The sequence below is a fragment of the Chelonia mydas genome, chromosome 6 (assembly GCF_015237465.2).
Source record: "Chelonia mydas isolate rCheMyd1 chromosome 6, rCheMyd1.pri.v2, whole genome shotgun sequence".
Taxonomy (NCBI): domain Eukaryota; kingdom Metazoa; phylum Chordata; order Testudines; family Cheloniidae; genus Chelonia; species Chelonia mydas.
Window position 1 is genome coordinate 71,367,992 of NC_051246.2, and position 13,606 is coordinate 71,381,597.

The 13,606-nt window shown below is 42.1% G+C and overlaps 1 protein-coding gene across 1 annotated transcript in view; it reads left to right on the top strand.

Moving 5' to 3' along the window:
- SPTBN5 (spectrin beta, non-erythrocytic 5) overlaps positions 1 to 13,606 on the top strand; it is a 138,226-nt gene that overhangs the window by 93,088 nt on the left and 31,532 nt on the right. Inside the window, exons 42-50 of the mRNA XM_043549388.1 lie at positions 1,531 to 1,652; positions 2,762 to 2,924; positions 4,651 to 4,839; positions 6,169 to 6,246; positions 7,890 to 8,062; positions 9,264 to 9,354; positions 10,274 to 10,420; positions 11,799 to 11,936; positions 13,279 to 13,535. Of these exons, the coding sequence (XP_043405323.1) occupies positions 1,531 to 1,652; positions 2,762 to 2,924; positions 4,651 to 4,839; positions 6,169 to 6,246; positions 7,890 to 8,062; positions 9,264 to 9,354; positions 10,274 to 10,420; positions 11,799 to 11,936; positions 13,279 to 13,535 (1,358 nt within the window). The remainder of the gene's footprint in view (positions 1 to 1,530; positions 1,653 to 2,761; positions 2,925 to 4,650; positions 4,840 to 6,168; positions 6,247 to 7,889; positions 8,063 to 9,263; positions 9,355 to 10,273; positions 10,421 to 11,798; positions 11,937 to 13,278; positions 13,536 to 13,606) is intronic.

A 13,606-nucleotide genomic window follows, 5' to 3' on the forward strand; every position in this document is an offset into this window, starting at 1 on the left:
AGAACGTGTGATAAATTCATAAAATAATACCCCACTGGTTAATTTTCGTAATATAAAAAAGCTGATTATTAGTGACAATCCTATATATTTATTGTCTATTCCACACATACGATTAGTCATGTCCTGCAGTAAATTTAATGTGGGATGAGTATCTTTTCTGATGATTCTATCCCCCTCGCATATTATATATACCCACACACACTTCCTTATGGATTAAATCAGCCTAGCAAAATTCTGTTCACCAGAGACAAATATGTTTTCTTGATGGGCAAGTAACATTCTTCCTTCTACATTTTTCACTATTTATAAATATATATGTTTCTTTTCATCTTTATGGTGGAGGGTGAGGGACCCAGATGGTAATCCTGGGCAATTTAGCCAGGCTGTGTTAAATAATGCCAGTAGAACCTCACTAAATAGCACTTCAGTAAACCACAAACCCACATTGAAAATGATGTTTTGTGACCGCAGTTTACTGAAGCAGAGACAAATGAGCTTCTGATCCTGTGCTGAAGGTCAAGCCGGTGTCAGTAACATCATGTTCCCGTCAGGCCAGTGGGAGTGCATCACGTTACTTCCTGGCAGTCACTGATGCTCTGAAACAGAGCTAGGAATTAGCTGCTGGTGCAACTCATTCATAGCCCAATCTAGGACTCAAACTGCATCCATCCACAATGGGCCTGCTCCCATTTGTGCAGATTAGTGATGTTCTGCTGTACAGTTGTTTAAGGCAGTATTCTGGTGGTTTGTTTTTTCACATGCTCTCTGAACTGCAAAATTCAGCAGTGGACCATGAGTCATTAGGGAGAATTAGAGGTTCTTCTGTAGATTTTGTTTTGTTTTTGGAATATACATTAAAACCTGTAATCTACAGCCAATTATCTACCAACAGTTGTTTTTATTGGTTTGATGCCCCTACACTGTGAGGTTCCTTTGCCTCACTTGTAGCTGCCATCACTTCTCATTCAAGTCACCAGTATGAACGGGCAAGAAGAAATCCTGTTTTAGCCATCTCTCATGCCAATGGTGTACATCCCAATAAAGCAGAGAAGCTTGTCTCTCTCACCAACAGAAGCTGGTCCAATAAAATATATGACCTCGCCCACCTTGTCTCTCTAATATCTTGGAACTGATACAGCTACAACAACACTGCATATAGAGGAGAAAGCGTCCTTGTTACTTAAGGGTGAAACGTTCAAACATCAGCGCCTAAGTGGTGCCAATAAATGTTCTCACACACACAGAAAAACAGCATCTGTAAGTGTCAATCGACGTGTGTGTGAAAAATAGCATAGAGTTACTTGGTTTGTGCATTTGGATGATGATTTGCGAACAAAAATGTGGAGTCTGCACGCAACAACTGCCTGTGTATAATTTGTTGCCACAATTTTGGCACCCATGTTTGAAAACTGAGCCCTTAAAATGAGCCGCATGCCTTTCCTCCAAGCGACTGAGTGGAAAGGCTAGCTCATAGGAACCAATACAATAATTAATCTGAGTAAATGTAGTCCATTATAACTCTCTCCTCAGACACTGGAGTTGGAATCTTTCCGCCTTTGCAAGAGGAATCCATCCATAAATGACAAACTGAGTACAAAGCAAAGAGAGATGAAAGACAACTGGCTACGACTCCAGGGGCAGGCCAAACAAAGGTAAAGCCTTCTACCAGGCTACTATCTGAATCTCTGTCAACAGAAACAGAGCTGCTCCTTGGGGCCCTGAAAGCAATTGCCATGGGCCACCAAAGTTCTCTGGGGACTTCATACAATATCCAGTGCAGACAGCTGGGCTTTACTTCTGCAGCAGAATGTGGTTAGTTTAATGGAATTTAAGTTCCACATACATATTTTTTATGTAAAATGAGTCCAGTAAGACTGTGGTTTATCCCAAAAATAATCTCTCTAAATTCCCCCAAATCCTCTGACCAGCCCTGGTGAGATCACTGTGTGCAGCAGTTATGTCTGGGTGGGGACAAAAGATTGTTTCTCAGGCCCATCCAAAAATGCAAAGGTTGGCTCTGAGCAGGAATCATCACTTAAGGGAGTGGCTGTGAAGGATTTTATAGTTGCTCCAGTTCTGGCTTCTCGTGAGGAATCACTGAAGAAATAATGTCATCATGGTGATTCCAATGCAGTTTGCAGCTACTGTGAGCTCAGCTTAACAGCAGCACTATAAGGAGTTGTATGGGAATACTGGATGACTTGAAGCTTACAAATTACCGCAGCCTCAGCTTCTCCCAGCACAAGCTTTGTAGCATAGTAGATCTCAACCAGGGGTACACATACCCCTGGGGGAACAGAAGGGTCTCCCAGGGGGTACATCAACTTATAAAGATTTTTGCCTGATTTTATAGCAGGCTACATAAAAACCCCTAGCGAAGTCAGTACAAACTAAAATTTCATACAGACAATGACTTGTTTTTACTGCTCTATATACTATAGACTGAAATGTCAGTACAATATTTATATTCCAATTGATTTATTTTAAAATTATATGGTAAAAATGAGAACATAAGCAATTTTTCAGTAATAGTTTGCTGTGACACTTTTGTATTTTTATGTCTGATTTTGTAAACAAGTAGTTTTAAGTGAGGGGAAACTTGAGAGTACACAAGATAAATCAGACTCCTGAAAGGGGTACAGCAGTCTGGAAAAGTTGAGAGCCATTGTTGTAGAGAATGGTGCCGGAGGAGGGACTGTGCAGGGAAAGGAAGTAGACAGACTGTGTATTGGCTAATGCATAATTGTCCTTCATGTGGCAGGAGGGAAAAGTTGGCAGCTTCCTACCAGTTGCAGAAGTTTAACTTGGAGCTAAAGGAGCTGCTAGATTGGATTAAAAAAATCAGAGGCTTAATGGAAGCAGGGGGCCTTCCTAAAAGCCCAGCTGAGGCAGACAGCATGATTGAGGAGCATTGTGAGAGAAAGGCAAGTAATGATCATTGCTTATAATTGTATCCCCTGGAGAACCTTCCCAGGGTACTGTGATTGGAATTACTCACTGCAGGACACCCCATGACCCTAGTGGACATGCTCCCTGTATCAAATCGTCCTCTCTCTTAAAATAAACAACTGAAAGATGCCAGAATATCATCTTTGGAGACTGAAGACATCTGTGTATCCCCTGAACAGATACTACATGGGCTTTGTGCCCATTCGTGTTTCTCTAAACAAACCCATTGGTGTGCATTAATCCTGAACTGGAGAGTCCACCTCTAGATATAAAGAGGTGCTTCAGTATCCAAGTCCTTGACCACTCTGCTGAAACTGCTAACAAGGGTGTCAGTTAGCACCAGTTGTTATGAGTTATGTTCTGCGATACAGACAGATATCCACTGGAAAGTGGACTGAGATCACCAGCTTATTTCACACAGGGCACCGAATGGCCAGCAGGTGGTAACTTTTTGTTATCCAGTGATGGCAAGCTGAAATACTCCTTATCGCAGTGCAAATTCCTTGAGTCACCTAGTCCCCCTTTTTTGCAGGTTTCCTACTAGGAATGGGATCACTAATTAGCTTTGCAAAACAATGATCTATAAATATCATACAGTTACTACCTCTTCCCCATCCCAGCTGTTCCATCACTGTTTATCATGCTATTGCCCCTACCTTGTCAGATTTCCTTTACAGTTTTGTTACCTTTATGAACAGGCATATTCCCAGAATCATTAATGAAAGTTATGAATAAAAGTCCACACACTCTGTGGGTCCCAGCACTAACAAAATACAATCCTAATTAATCTTCCAGATCAGGATTTAATAACAAACCCCTGATATTCTCCCTGTGCTGCCAGTTTTCTCTCATGTCAGAAACTATCCAACAATGTTAATAATTTTACAATGCAGTACAGGTTTATTGTACATTCCAAATTTCCAACCATAAAATTGACTGTAATTATTAATGTACACAAAGTTAAAAGCTATGCCCTCAAGGCCTAATAGTGATGGAAAAGTTGGATCTAAGAATCAGCAATGTTAATTTCAGGTGATTAATATTCCATCAACTGTCTGTGATGTTTTACATGTCCATCTTACTAAAAAGTGAGTGCACAATGGTATTTACTGAACAATTCTTTTATTTTCAAATAGTTTATATTGTAACTTCCACATTAAATGTATAGGTCTCATAGTAAATTACGTTTTCTACTTAAGGATTCATTATACAGACATATTGCTACCTTTTTCTCACTTTAGAAGAGAAGTTTAAACATGTTTCACTTTAACACCAAGAAAGAGAGTTAAACAATGTCTGTAATGCAATAATTTGCTGTCAATTTATTTGGCAGGAGACAGGAGATGAGAAATCTCAAGTACAGTTTGCCATCTAGGGGCCACCCTTTATGAGAGAAAGGGATGATATTATGCAAATTAAAAATCCACATCCATTTAATTCTAAACATTTCCCCTTCTGTTCCCAAACAAATCATAATCTTGATTTTCAGGGAACCGATATCTCTTGGAGAAATAAGGGTATTTGTTTTCCATATTTATTTGCTTAGACTTTCCCTTGCTGTTTCAGTGACATAGCACAAAGATGAATGAATATTAGTATTGGAAGGTTAAAATACAGTCCATTTCCTTCCCTTAAAGACCTAGATCCTGAATAGTTGATTTTCCATAAACCTTTGATATCAATCTTTCTAATGAACTTTAGGCGGAGATTGAAGCCCGAATGGAAACATTCAACTCACTCTGCAGCTTTGGTCAGAAACTTGCCAACTCTGGTCATTATGCAACCCCTGAGATCCACCAATCTCTCTCCAGATTGCAGCAAGCCTTGTCTGAACTGATCCAGGCATGGCAGGAGCAGTATGTAAAACTGTTTCAGGCCCAGGACTTACAGGTAAGTGATCGACAAAAAAATGTAACATCAATGAACCTTCCTCGGCGCATAGAGGGATTTTGAAAAGAATGGGCAGACTTAATTTGGAATTAGCCACAGGTGGTGAGGACATATGTGTGCATACCCGTCTGATAATGTATCATTTATCTATTACACACAAAAAATATATTATAAGAACGTTATTGAGGTTGCAAAGTCAAGCACTCAAAAGTTAGGAATGCCAGAATTAAGGTTGCCTGTACAACTTTAATTTGATCCCCTTGTGCATATAAGAATGGCCATGTTGGGTCAGACCAAAGGTCCATCTATCCCAGTATCCTGTCTTCCATCAGTGGCCAATGCCAGGTGCTTCAGAGGTTGAATGAACAGAACCGGTAATCATCAAGTGATCCATATGCATTATGATACAGTGTTTAATTACTTGATACTTTTTTCTCCACAGTGCACAGAATGGCTGGTGCTCAAAGAATGAGCAGCTATTCAATATTTAGTTTTCTCCTCATTGTTCAATATGTGGCTCTAGGCCTTATTTACTGCACACAATTCAAACCATGCTCTGAAGAGAGAATGATTAATGTCCTCATGGGATTTTCTATGGTGCTCGTCAGTATACTGTCCAAGTGCTTCCACTCTTCTATATGGCTCAGAAACATGGACAACTTATGCCAAACATACCAAAAGAATAAACAGCTTTCATATCAGATGCTTGCCTAAAATTCTTCAAATAATATGGCAAGACAGGGTGACAAATGTGGAAGTATTAAGTCTTGCTAGTCATTCATGGGAATGTTGATTAGTAAGAAAAGATTCAGATGGTTTGGACATGTCAAGCGAATGCCGGATTACAGAATCCTAAAGAGTGTTCTGTACTCTGAAGCTCACGAGAGTAGAATTTATTCTACTTAATTAGGACCAGATTCTAATTCCTTTTCTCAAACTGAGTAATACCTCACTTCACTGGGACTCCTCACAGAGGACGGTACTATTCATTGTGAATAAAGGTATTAGATTCTGATGTGCAGCATTAGCACATATGCCACTGATATTTTTGTTGCATATGAGAAAATCCAGTATCCTGAGTCTAAGTAGTTGTTTATACCAGCAAGAGAGTTCTGTTAGTAATAGCTAAATACTTACATGGTATACTTACGTACACTGTTTACGTACACTTTTCATGTTCAAGGTACTTGGTCTATTGTAGCTAATTAATCCTCACAATAGTCCTATAAAGCAGGTAAGTATTTACCAGCTCCATTTTTACAGATGAGCATTATCCCTATTTCACAGGCTAGAGACTGAACTCATGGTTGCTTTTTCTCCCCTAAACAGAAATTCTTTGGCTATGTGGAGCAGAACGAGAGCTGGCTCAGCAGCAAAGAGGCCTTCTTGGCCAATGAGGATTTAGGGGTAGGTGAGCTGGATAATGACAGTGTTTCCGTTGGAGCAGGGAGACATCATTGAGAAGATAGGGGAAGGTGTGAAATACTCTGACATCCTGTGAGCCTTTTTGAAATCCTCATGTAGCTCTTCCTCATGAGAAGGTCCCCACTGCATCATGCTGTTTATGCGGAATCCTGTTTCTTTTATTTGTTTTGTACACAGAAGGCTCAGGCTTTCAACATCAGATATAGTGAAATATTCTACCCACCTCTGTTAGAGATGGAAGCTGGAATTACATTTGTGACCTGTCACATATGGCCCAGGAAAACATATCCATCTTGATTATCACTACAAAAGGTTTTTTGTTTTTTCCCCCTCTCCTGCTGGTAATAGCTCACCTTAACTGATCACTCTCATTATAATGTGTATGGTAACGTCCATTGTTTCATGTTCTCTGTGTGTGTATATATATATATATATATATATCTTCCTACTGTATTTTCCACTGCATGCATCCGATGAAGTGGGTTTTAGCCCACGAAAGCTTATGCTCAAATAAATGTGTTGGTCTCTAAGGTGTCACAGGTACTCCTGTTCCATATCCATCAGTGTAAATAACATGGAATATGTCCGGTGTTGGTGTCTGGTGTCTGTCTCCCTGGGGTTTCAGTGTGGATGTACACATGAACAGTACCATCCATTGAAATATAGCAGGGATTCGTAGGAAGCCATATATTTTCCATTCATCTTCAGCTCATGAATGCACAAAAAATATCCTATTGAGTCCTGTCTGCCTTTCAGTTATGTTGCTGTATTTACTGGTGATGGACACGCCTCCAAAGATTCATATAAATGTCTGGATATTTAGATACTTCTCTGCTGCATTGTGATCTGAAAACAGGGCTAGCAATTTCATGAAGATAACTTTCCTCAAGAGATTTCCAATGCTTTCTAGTGTCATCCAGGCTGGAAGTAATGGGAGAAACATGCCTGACTAAAGTTATAGTATTTTAATACCTCTGATTCTGAATAGGAAGTCCAGAGAAATGCAAAAGAGAGAGAGAGAGATCTGAATCATGAAGTTTGGATCACAAAGTTCAGGGGACTTCAGTTTCCATGCTTCTTATCAAACTGGACTTGAGTCATCCAGTTCAAATCTGGATCTGAGCTTTCTCAAAGTTCATAGGTTGGATCTGGTGCTCTGGTTTAAATCTCTCTCTCTCTGACATATTTGCTCATTAACCCTGATCCCAGCTTGTCATCCCATATCTATGTGCTTCCAGCAGATATTTCTTGCAAGGTTAGATTATGACTAAATGCAGCTCAAATCCACTAAAATGTTAGTGTCTTCCGTCCTGTGGCTTCCTACAAGGGCAGGAGAAATCTCAGTATTGCCAAACCTCAGTCAGCTCTCTGTACCAAGCATCCAGCAGATTGCTCAGCACTGAAGCAGACAGAACCTGAACTGCTGCCCCCACGTGGTGGGTAGAAAATCCTTGAAGGCCAGGGGATCATGGTCTCAAATTCAAAGGCCAATACATTTCCAGGCCGGTTTGTGAGGGAAGGGTAAGGTCAGTTTAATTTCCGAGTCCTGAATGTGGTGGGTGGTATGACTCCCATTGAGAGCAGCTTCCTTCTAACGATGTATATTATCACTGAATCCCATCCAGGATTCTGTGTCCAGTGTGGAGAGCCTACAGCGGAAACACATGCAGTTTGAAAAGACTCTGGAAGCCCAGATGGAGAAGATTGATGTGATGGCCTCCTTTGCACAGCAACTGAGCCAGAGCAAGCATTACGACTCGGAGAACATCACGAACAAGTGTCAGGCTATTCTGAGGAGGTAAAGCCAACCCCTTTCCTGGTCACTGTTACCCAGCCTTGCTCAAATGAGACCCTTCCTGCTCTACTCCTTTTTATTTACATATTTTAGAGGAACCATAGACATTGGTCTGTGCTTAGTCCACACAGCACTTTGTGCTGAGGCCCTGCCACACTTTGCAAGCTAAGGAAGCTTGAGGCAGGTCAGGATTTCCATGGGAGACTTTCAGGGAACACCTTGGTGCTGCAGGAAGTGGTGTTGGTGATTCAGAAAGAGATGCATCTCTCTGCGTTTGTACTGAATCAGTGTCCCTGCCTGGTATTAGGGATGCAGTGCTGCATAGACATAGCCCCTTATGGATAAGAAACTAGAGGGCTGTCATGACCACTTGTGGTCATTAAACATCCCTTGGCATTTTTCACAACTGTAAAGGGGTTGACCCAAAGTCCTGACCAAATTCCCAATGGGGTTATTTGTGTCTGTCTAAATTTCACCCTTTAAGTTCAGTTGCATACGGTGTTCCTCACTTCTTGTCTTAAAATGTTGCACGTTGTTTTAGTGCACTGTTAAACGGCTGTTCACACTAGGCGTGACTGAAACGATCTGTGTATGGTTTGTAAAATACTTTGAGATCCTTTAGGATGAAATGGGACATATAACTATATTATAGTGACCGTGTTATCTCATGTATGAATTTACTTGAATACAGTACTCAGGGCCTCGATTACTTGTCACACTTCATACCGTTTCCTTTGTATTTTGTAATAACGGGAGAGGCTACGTTTCAGAATGATGTAGCTTGAATATGATAAACTTCCACGGCTGAACCGTATTTCAGGAACAAGAAATGTTGTAGGTTATCTGCATATAGGCAGAATGTCAGGATTATCTTGCTGATCAGGTGGCAGCCTGTACAGCCATCCACGGAAGGCATTGGTAGGGCCTGCTGGTGACAGATATAGTGTGTGCCTGGGCTGTTCACGTTTTCAACGTACAACTTTTAATGGTGCTTAACTACAGAACCCCTGAAATTCCAGTCCTGGGCATCAAGTCTGCCATGCTGAATTATATGATAGTTGGGTTATATGGATAGGTATCTGCTAGAACATAAGGTCACATTGCAAACCTGAGTTTTGGAGGTGAAAGGCTAAAATGCTAACCACTTATGCTAACTAGTCTCTTCTGCTGTAGCTTTGTTCTCATGTGTCTTTCTTTATCCCAGGAAAGACAAACTCCTGGAGAATGCCCTGGCTCGCAGGCATGTGCTGGAGGAATCCAGGCTATTACAGAGGTTTCTGCGGAATTCCTTTGAGGTACAGTTATATCTTCCTCATGTTGTTGTGATTTCTTAAAACATTTGATGACTCAGCGGTGCTGCTTTGGCATGAATCCCTGAAGTTTTTTTACTAGGAAAGAACCAAGGAACTGAGGCTGGGATGACATCAGGTGAGACGGGAAGATATAGGCGTAAAGAAAGAAAGCACCTTCTTCAACCCTCAAGCCACACCTGCCTCCCCACCTAAAATTCCATCCACTTCTGAGGGCTTGGGAGTGTGAACTGCAGAGTACATCAAAGTGTTCTCACTAACTGCCCCATCTGAACACTGCTGGTATGAACTAATAGATACCTAATTCACGTTAACATAGTCCTCTTTCAGACAAAGCTATGTTGATGCAAATTAGGTACCTTTTAGTTCACGCCAACAGCATCCACACAGGGTAGTTAGTATGCAACATTTTGGTGCACTCTGCGGTTCTTGCCCCCTTAGTCCGTACTGCGGCTCAGTGTAGGTATAGCCTGAGATATCTTTTGGACACACAGCAACACTGTGGTACAGAAGGAAAAGTAGACGTTAAAGGGGGTGCATTCCACATTTGAGAGGTAGTGGAAAGGGGCTGAGCAATCCTTTCCCTGTGAGACACAGGGGACTTGTGATTAGAACTATGGAGACAGCCCCTTCCCACACACACACATGCACACGCTGTGGGAAAAGGGGATAATGCCATTGTTTTTAGTGTCATGTGAGTTAGAAGGAATGGTAGTGGCTGGAGATACAGAGATGACCTCCTCTTGAAGGACAGGAGCAGATTGCGGAGGCATAGAAAGGAGAATTCAGCCATTTTTGCTTCTCTCCATTCATTAGCCCCACATTTAGATATATTAGAGGGGATCCTAGAAAATGAGATCTGAGTAGCTTCTGAAATTCTTGTCTTCTTCTGTGTCCCCCCCAGGTGGCAGCCTGGATAAATGAAAAGAATAGCATTGCTTTGGATGAGAGTTGGAAGGACCCAAGCAACCTACAGACCAAGTTGCAGAAACACCAGACTTTTCATGCAGAGATCATGGCCAACAGAAATCGCATAGATGGCATCAAGGCTGTAAGAGATGCAGGGCTGATGTGGAGACTGGGGGCTGGCAGGAAAGGTTCAGCCGAACAGAGTGTCTGAATCACAGGATATTAAACAAGCAGGGGCAACTGTGTGATCCAGGACAAAATAACTTAAGTTCTACTTGGTGTTGTCTCACTTTAGTATCTGCAAAAAGGGTGCAATACTTTTACCAACCTCTAAAGTGAGTTTTGAAGTTTAGTTTGTTAATACGTCTCAAGAACGTAGAGTATGTCAGATGGAGGGTGTTAAGAGGAACAAAGAGTTTTAAGGGGAATTATCACTAAAATTTTGCCTTGGCAAAAACCAGCCAGTAGGGGAGGCATGCGGGAAATGTGCCAGGCTTTGGCTAGGTATCGGGTGTGTCTGGAGATGCTTATGTGTTTATTTATTTAACCTAAACTCAATACAGTAATTGTTGTTGTTGTGATTGCACCAATCATGTACAAGGTGCTTCACAATAGACACTTCAGAGTTAAGAGTGAAGCTTCAACCCACACTCATCTCTTTGTGCCTGGGTATTGCAGTGCCCGCTCTTGTAGAACTCTGCAGTGTGCAGCTGCAGCCTTCTCTGAACTGCCTGGCTCTGGTGCCTTTAAAGAGTTATTTGAAAGGATCTTTTTTTATGGTTCCTTTATATAACAAAGATGGTCTTTGAATGATTCTCTAGAGGAAAATCTGCAACTGGAAACCTGTTATGGGTTCTTTCCTCTCCCACTTCTCCCCTTTGCATAATTAAAAGGTACTTCAATCTAACTTTAGAAGGGTATAATACAAACTTGCTCGTGGGCTGAGACCATACCGCAAAGTTGCCAGCCTGCTGGATGGTTTTTCCCCAGCTAATCTATAAGCATCTGAAACCGGGGAGTTATAATACTGACAGACTCTGACTATGTCATACAGTGCATAAGGAGGTCCTGCTTTTAGCACCCAGAGGTGTTAAATAGAGAGAGATGGGTTGATGGGCACCTACTAATGCCATGCTGGCTAACCAGGTTTAGTGCCAGCCTTTAGGCAGTACAGATACTGCATACTCTCACCTCAGATGGATCCTCTGCCAGGAGACTGTAGTGTGTTTTTGCAAGTCAGTACCTGACCCCCAGACTTCCTGCTGTAATAGGTCTCTGGCATTTCAAATAGCACTAGAGACCTGAAGTCTGGCAAGCTCTAGTGCCATCTCAATTCCAGCAACCGTTCTGACTTAGAGTGTTTTCTTCTAGTGCCACCAAACCTCACGTGTTCTGGTAAGAGGTTAATAAAGATTGTAGAAGCAGTCACTTATGGGTGTTGATAACCAAGCACACATCTCAGACAGACAGATGATGCAGTGGGCTAATCGAGAGGGTGGTGTCTGCTCTCTTTGCTGCAGGAGGGAGAGAAGATGCTCCGAGAGGGACATTATGCTCCTGAGGCCATTCAGTCCAGACTTCAAGAAATGGAAGAGCTCTGGGATGAGCTGCTGGGAAACTGCCATGAAAAAAGGACCAAGCTACAGGATGCCTACAAGGTAAAGCTGGAGACAGGTCCTGTTGCCATTTCTTGTGACAGAGCAAGGCAGCAGTGCTAAGTTTCGTCAATGTGCCATTGCCTCACATGCTGTGTCACACCAAGCCACTGGAGCCAAGGAGTTAATCATCAGTGGCACATAACAAATACTACAAAGCACACAGATGCACTGAAGCTTTCAAAAAGAGGTGGGAACCCCACGGAGAGAAGTCTGTTGCTGCTGCTATGTTCTCGTGTGATGTCTGCTGGTAGAAGATTTAGTTTAGAGCCAGACCTCCGGAGGAGGATGCAGAGGTGATATGCGCTGAATTATCACATCCACCAGCTGCCTTGGGCATGTCAGAGAATCAGAACTGGAAGGGACCTCAAGAGGACATCTAGTCCAGTCCCCTGCACTCATGGCAGGGCTAAGCATTATCTAGACCATCCCTGACAGGTGTTTGTCTAACCTGCTCTTAAAAATCTCCAGTGAATGGAGATTCCACAGCCTCCCTAGGTAACTTATTCCAGTGCTTAACCACCCTGACAGGAAGTTTTTCCTAATGTCCAACCTAAATCTCCCTTGCTGCAATTTCAGCCAACTGCTTCGTGTCCTAGCTTCAGAAGTTAAGAACATTTCTTCTCCCTCCTCCTTGTAACAACCTTTTATGTACCTGAAAACTGTTACCATGTCCCCTGTCAGTCTTCTCTTTTCCAGACTAAACAAACCCAATTTTTTCAATCTTCCCTCATAGGTCATATTTTCTAGACCTTTAATCATTTTTTTGCTCTTCTCTGGACTTTCTCCAATTTGTCCACATCTTTCCTGAAATATGGAGCCCAGAACTGGACACAGTACTCCAGCTGAGACTTAGTCAGCATGGAGTAGAACGGAAGAATTACTTCTCATGTCTTGCTTACAACACTCCTGCTAATACATTCCAGAATGATGTTTGCTTTTTTTTGCCAACAGTGTTACACTGTTGACTTGTATTTAGCTTGTGATTCACTATGACCCCCAGATCTCTTTCCGCCATACTCCTTTCTAGGCAATCATTTTCCATTTTGTATGTCTGCAACTGATTGTTCCTTCCTAAGTGGAGTACTTTGCATTTGTCCTTATTGAATTTCATCCTATTTACTTCAGACCATTTCTCCAGTTTGTCCAGATCATAGTTTTTTATATTCTGTGAATTTGTTCAATGGACTGTGTTTTCTACATTTGCACACCCCATCAGAAGTGAGGAGATAGTTCATTGAGCCCTGAAAGGTTTTTGAAAGTGACATACATGCTCCTTGACAGAGGGGGCTGGGATTTTTTAACCCTAAATGTCTGCTGACATTTGCTTCCTGCTTGCACCCAGGCCCTGCATTTCCAGCGGAGTGTGGAGGATATGGAGAAATGGCTGGAAGATGTGGAAAGCGGGCTGAAGGCTCCAGACCGTAGCAGTGACCTGGTGGTTTTGAATAGTCTCCTGAAGAAACATGGGGAATTGGAGGAAGATGTTGTTAGCCATAGGGATCGGCTACAAGTGCTTGTGGACACAGCCCTTGAATTCCAGCAAGAGAAGCATTTTCTTGCAGATGAGATACAGGAGAGAGTTGACCAGGTGGTGCACAGGTATGTGAGTGTCTGCCCATTTTCTCACTTCTCTGTCCCCTTCTGCCTTTCTCTCCTTTATATTTATTTTC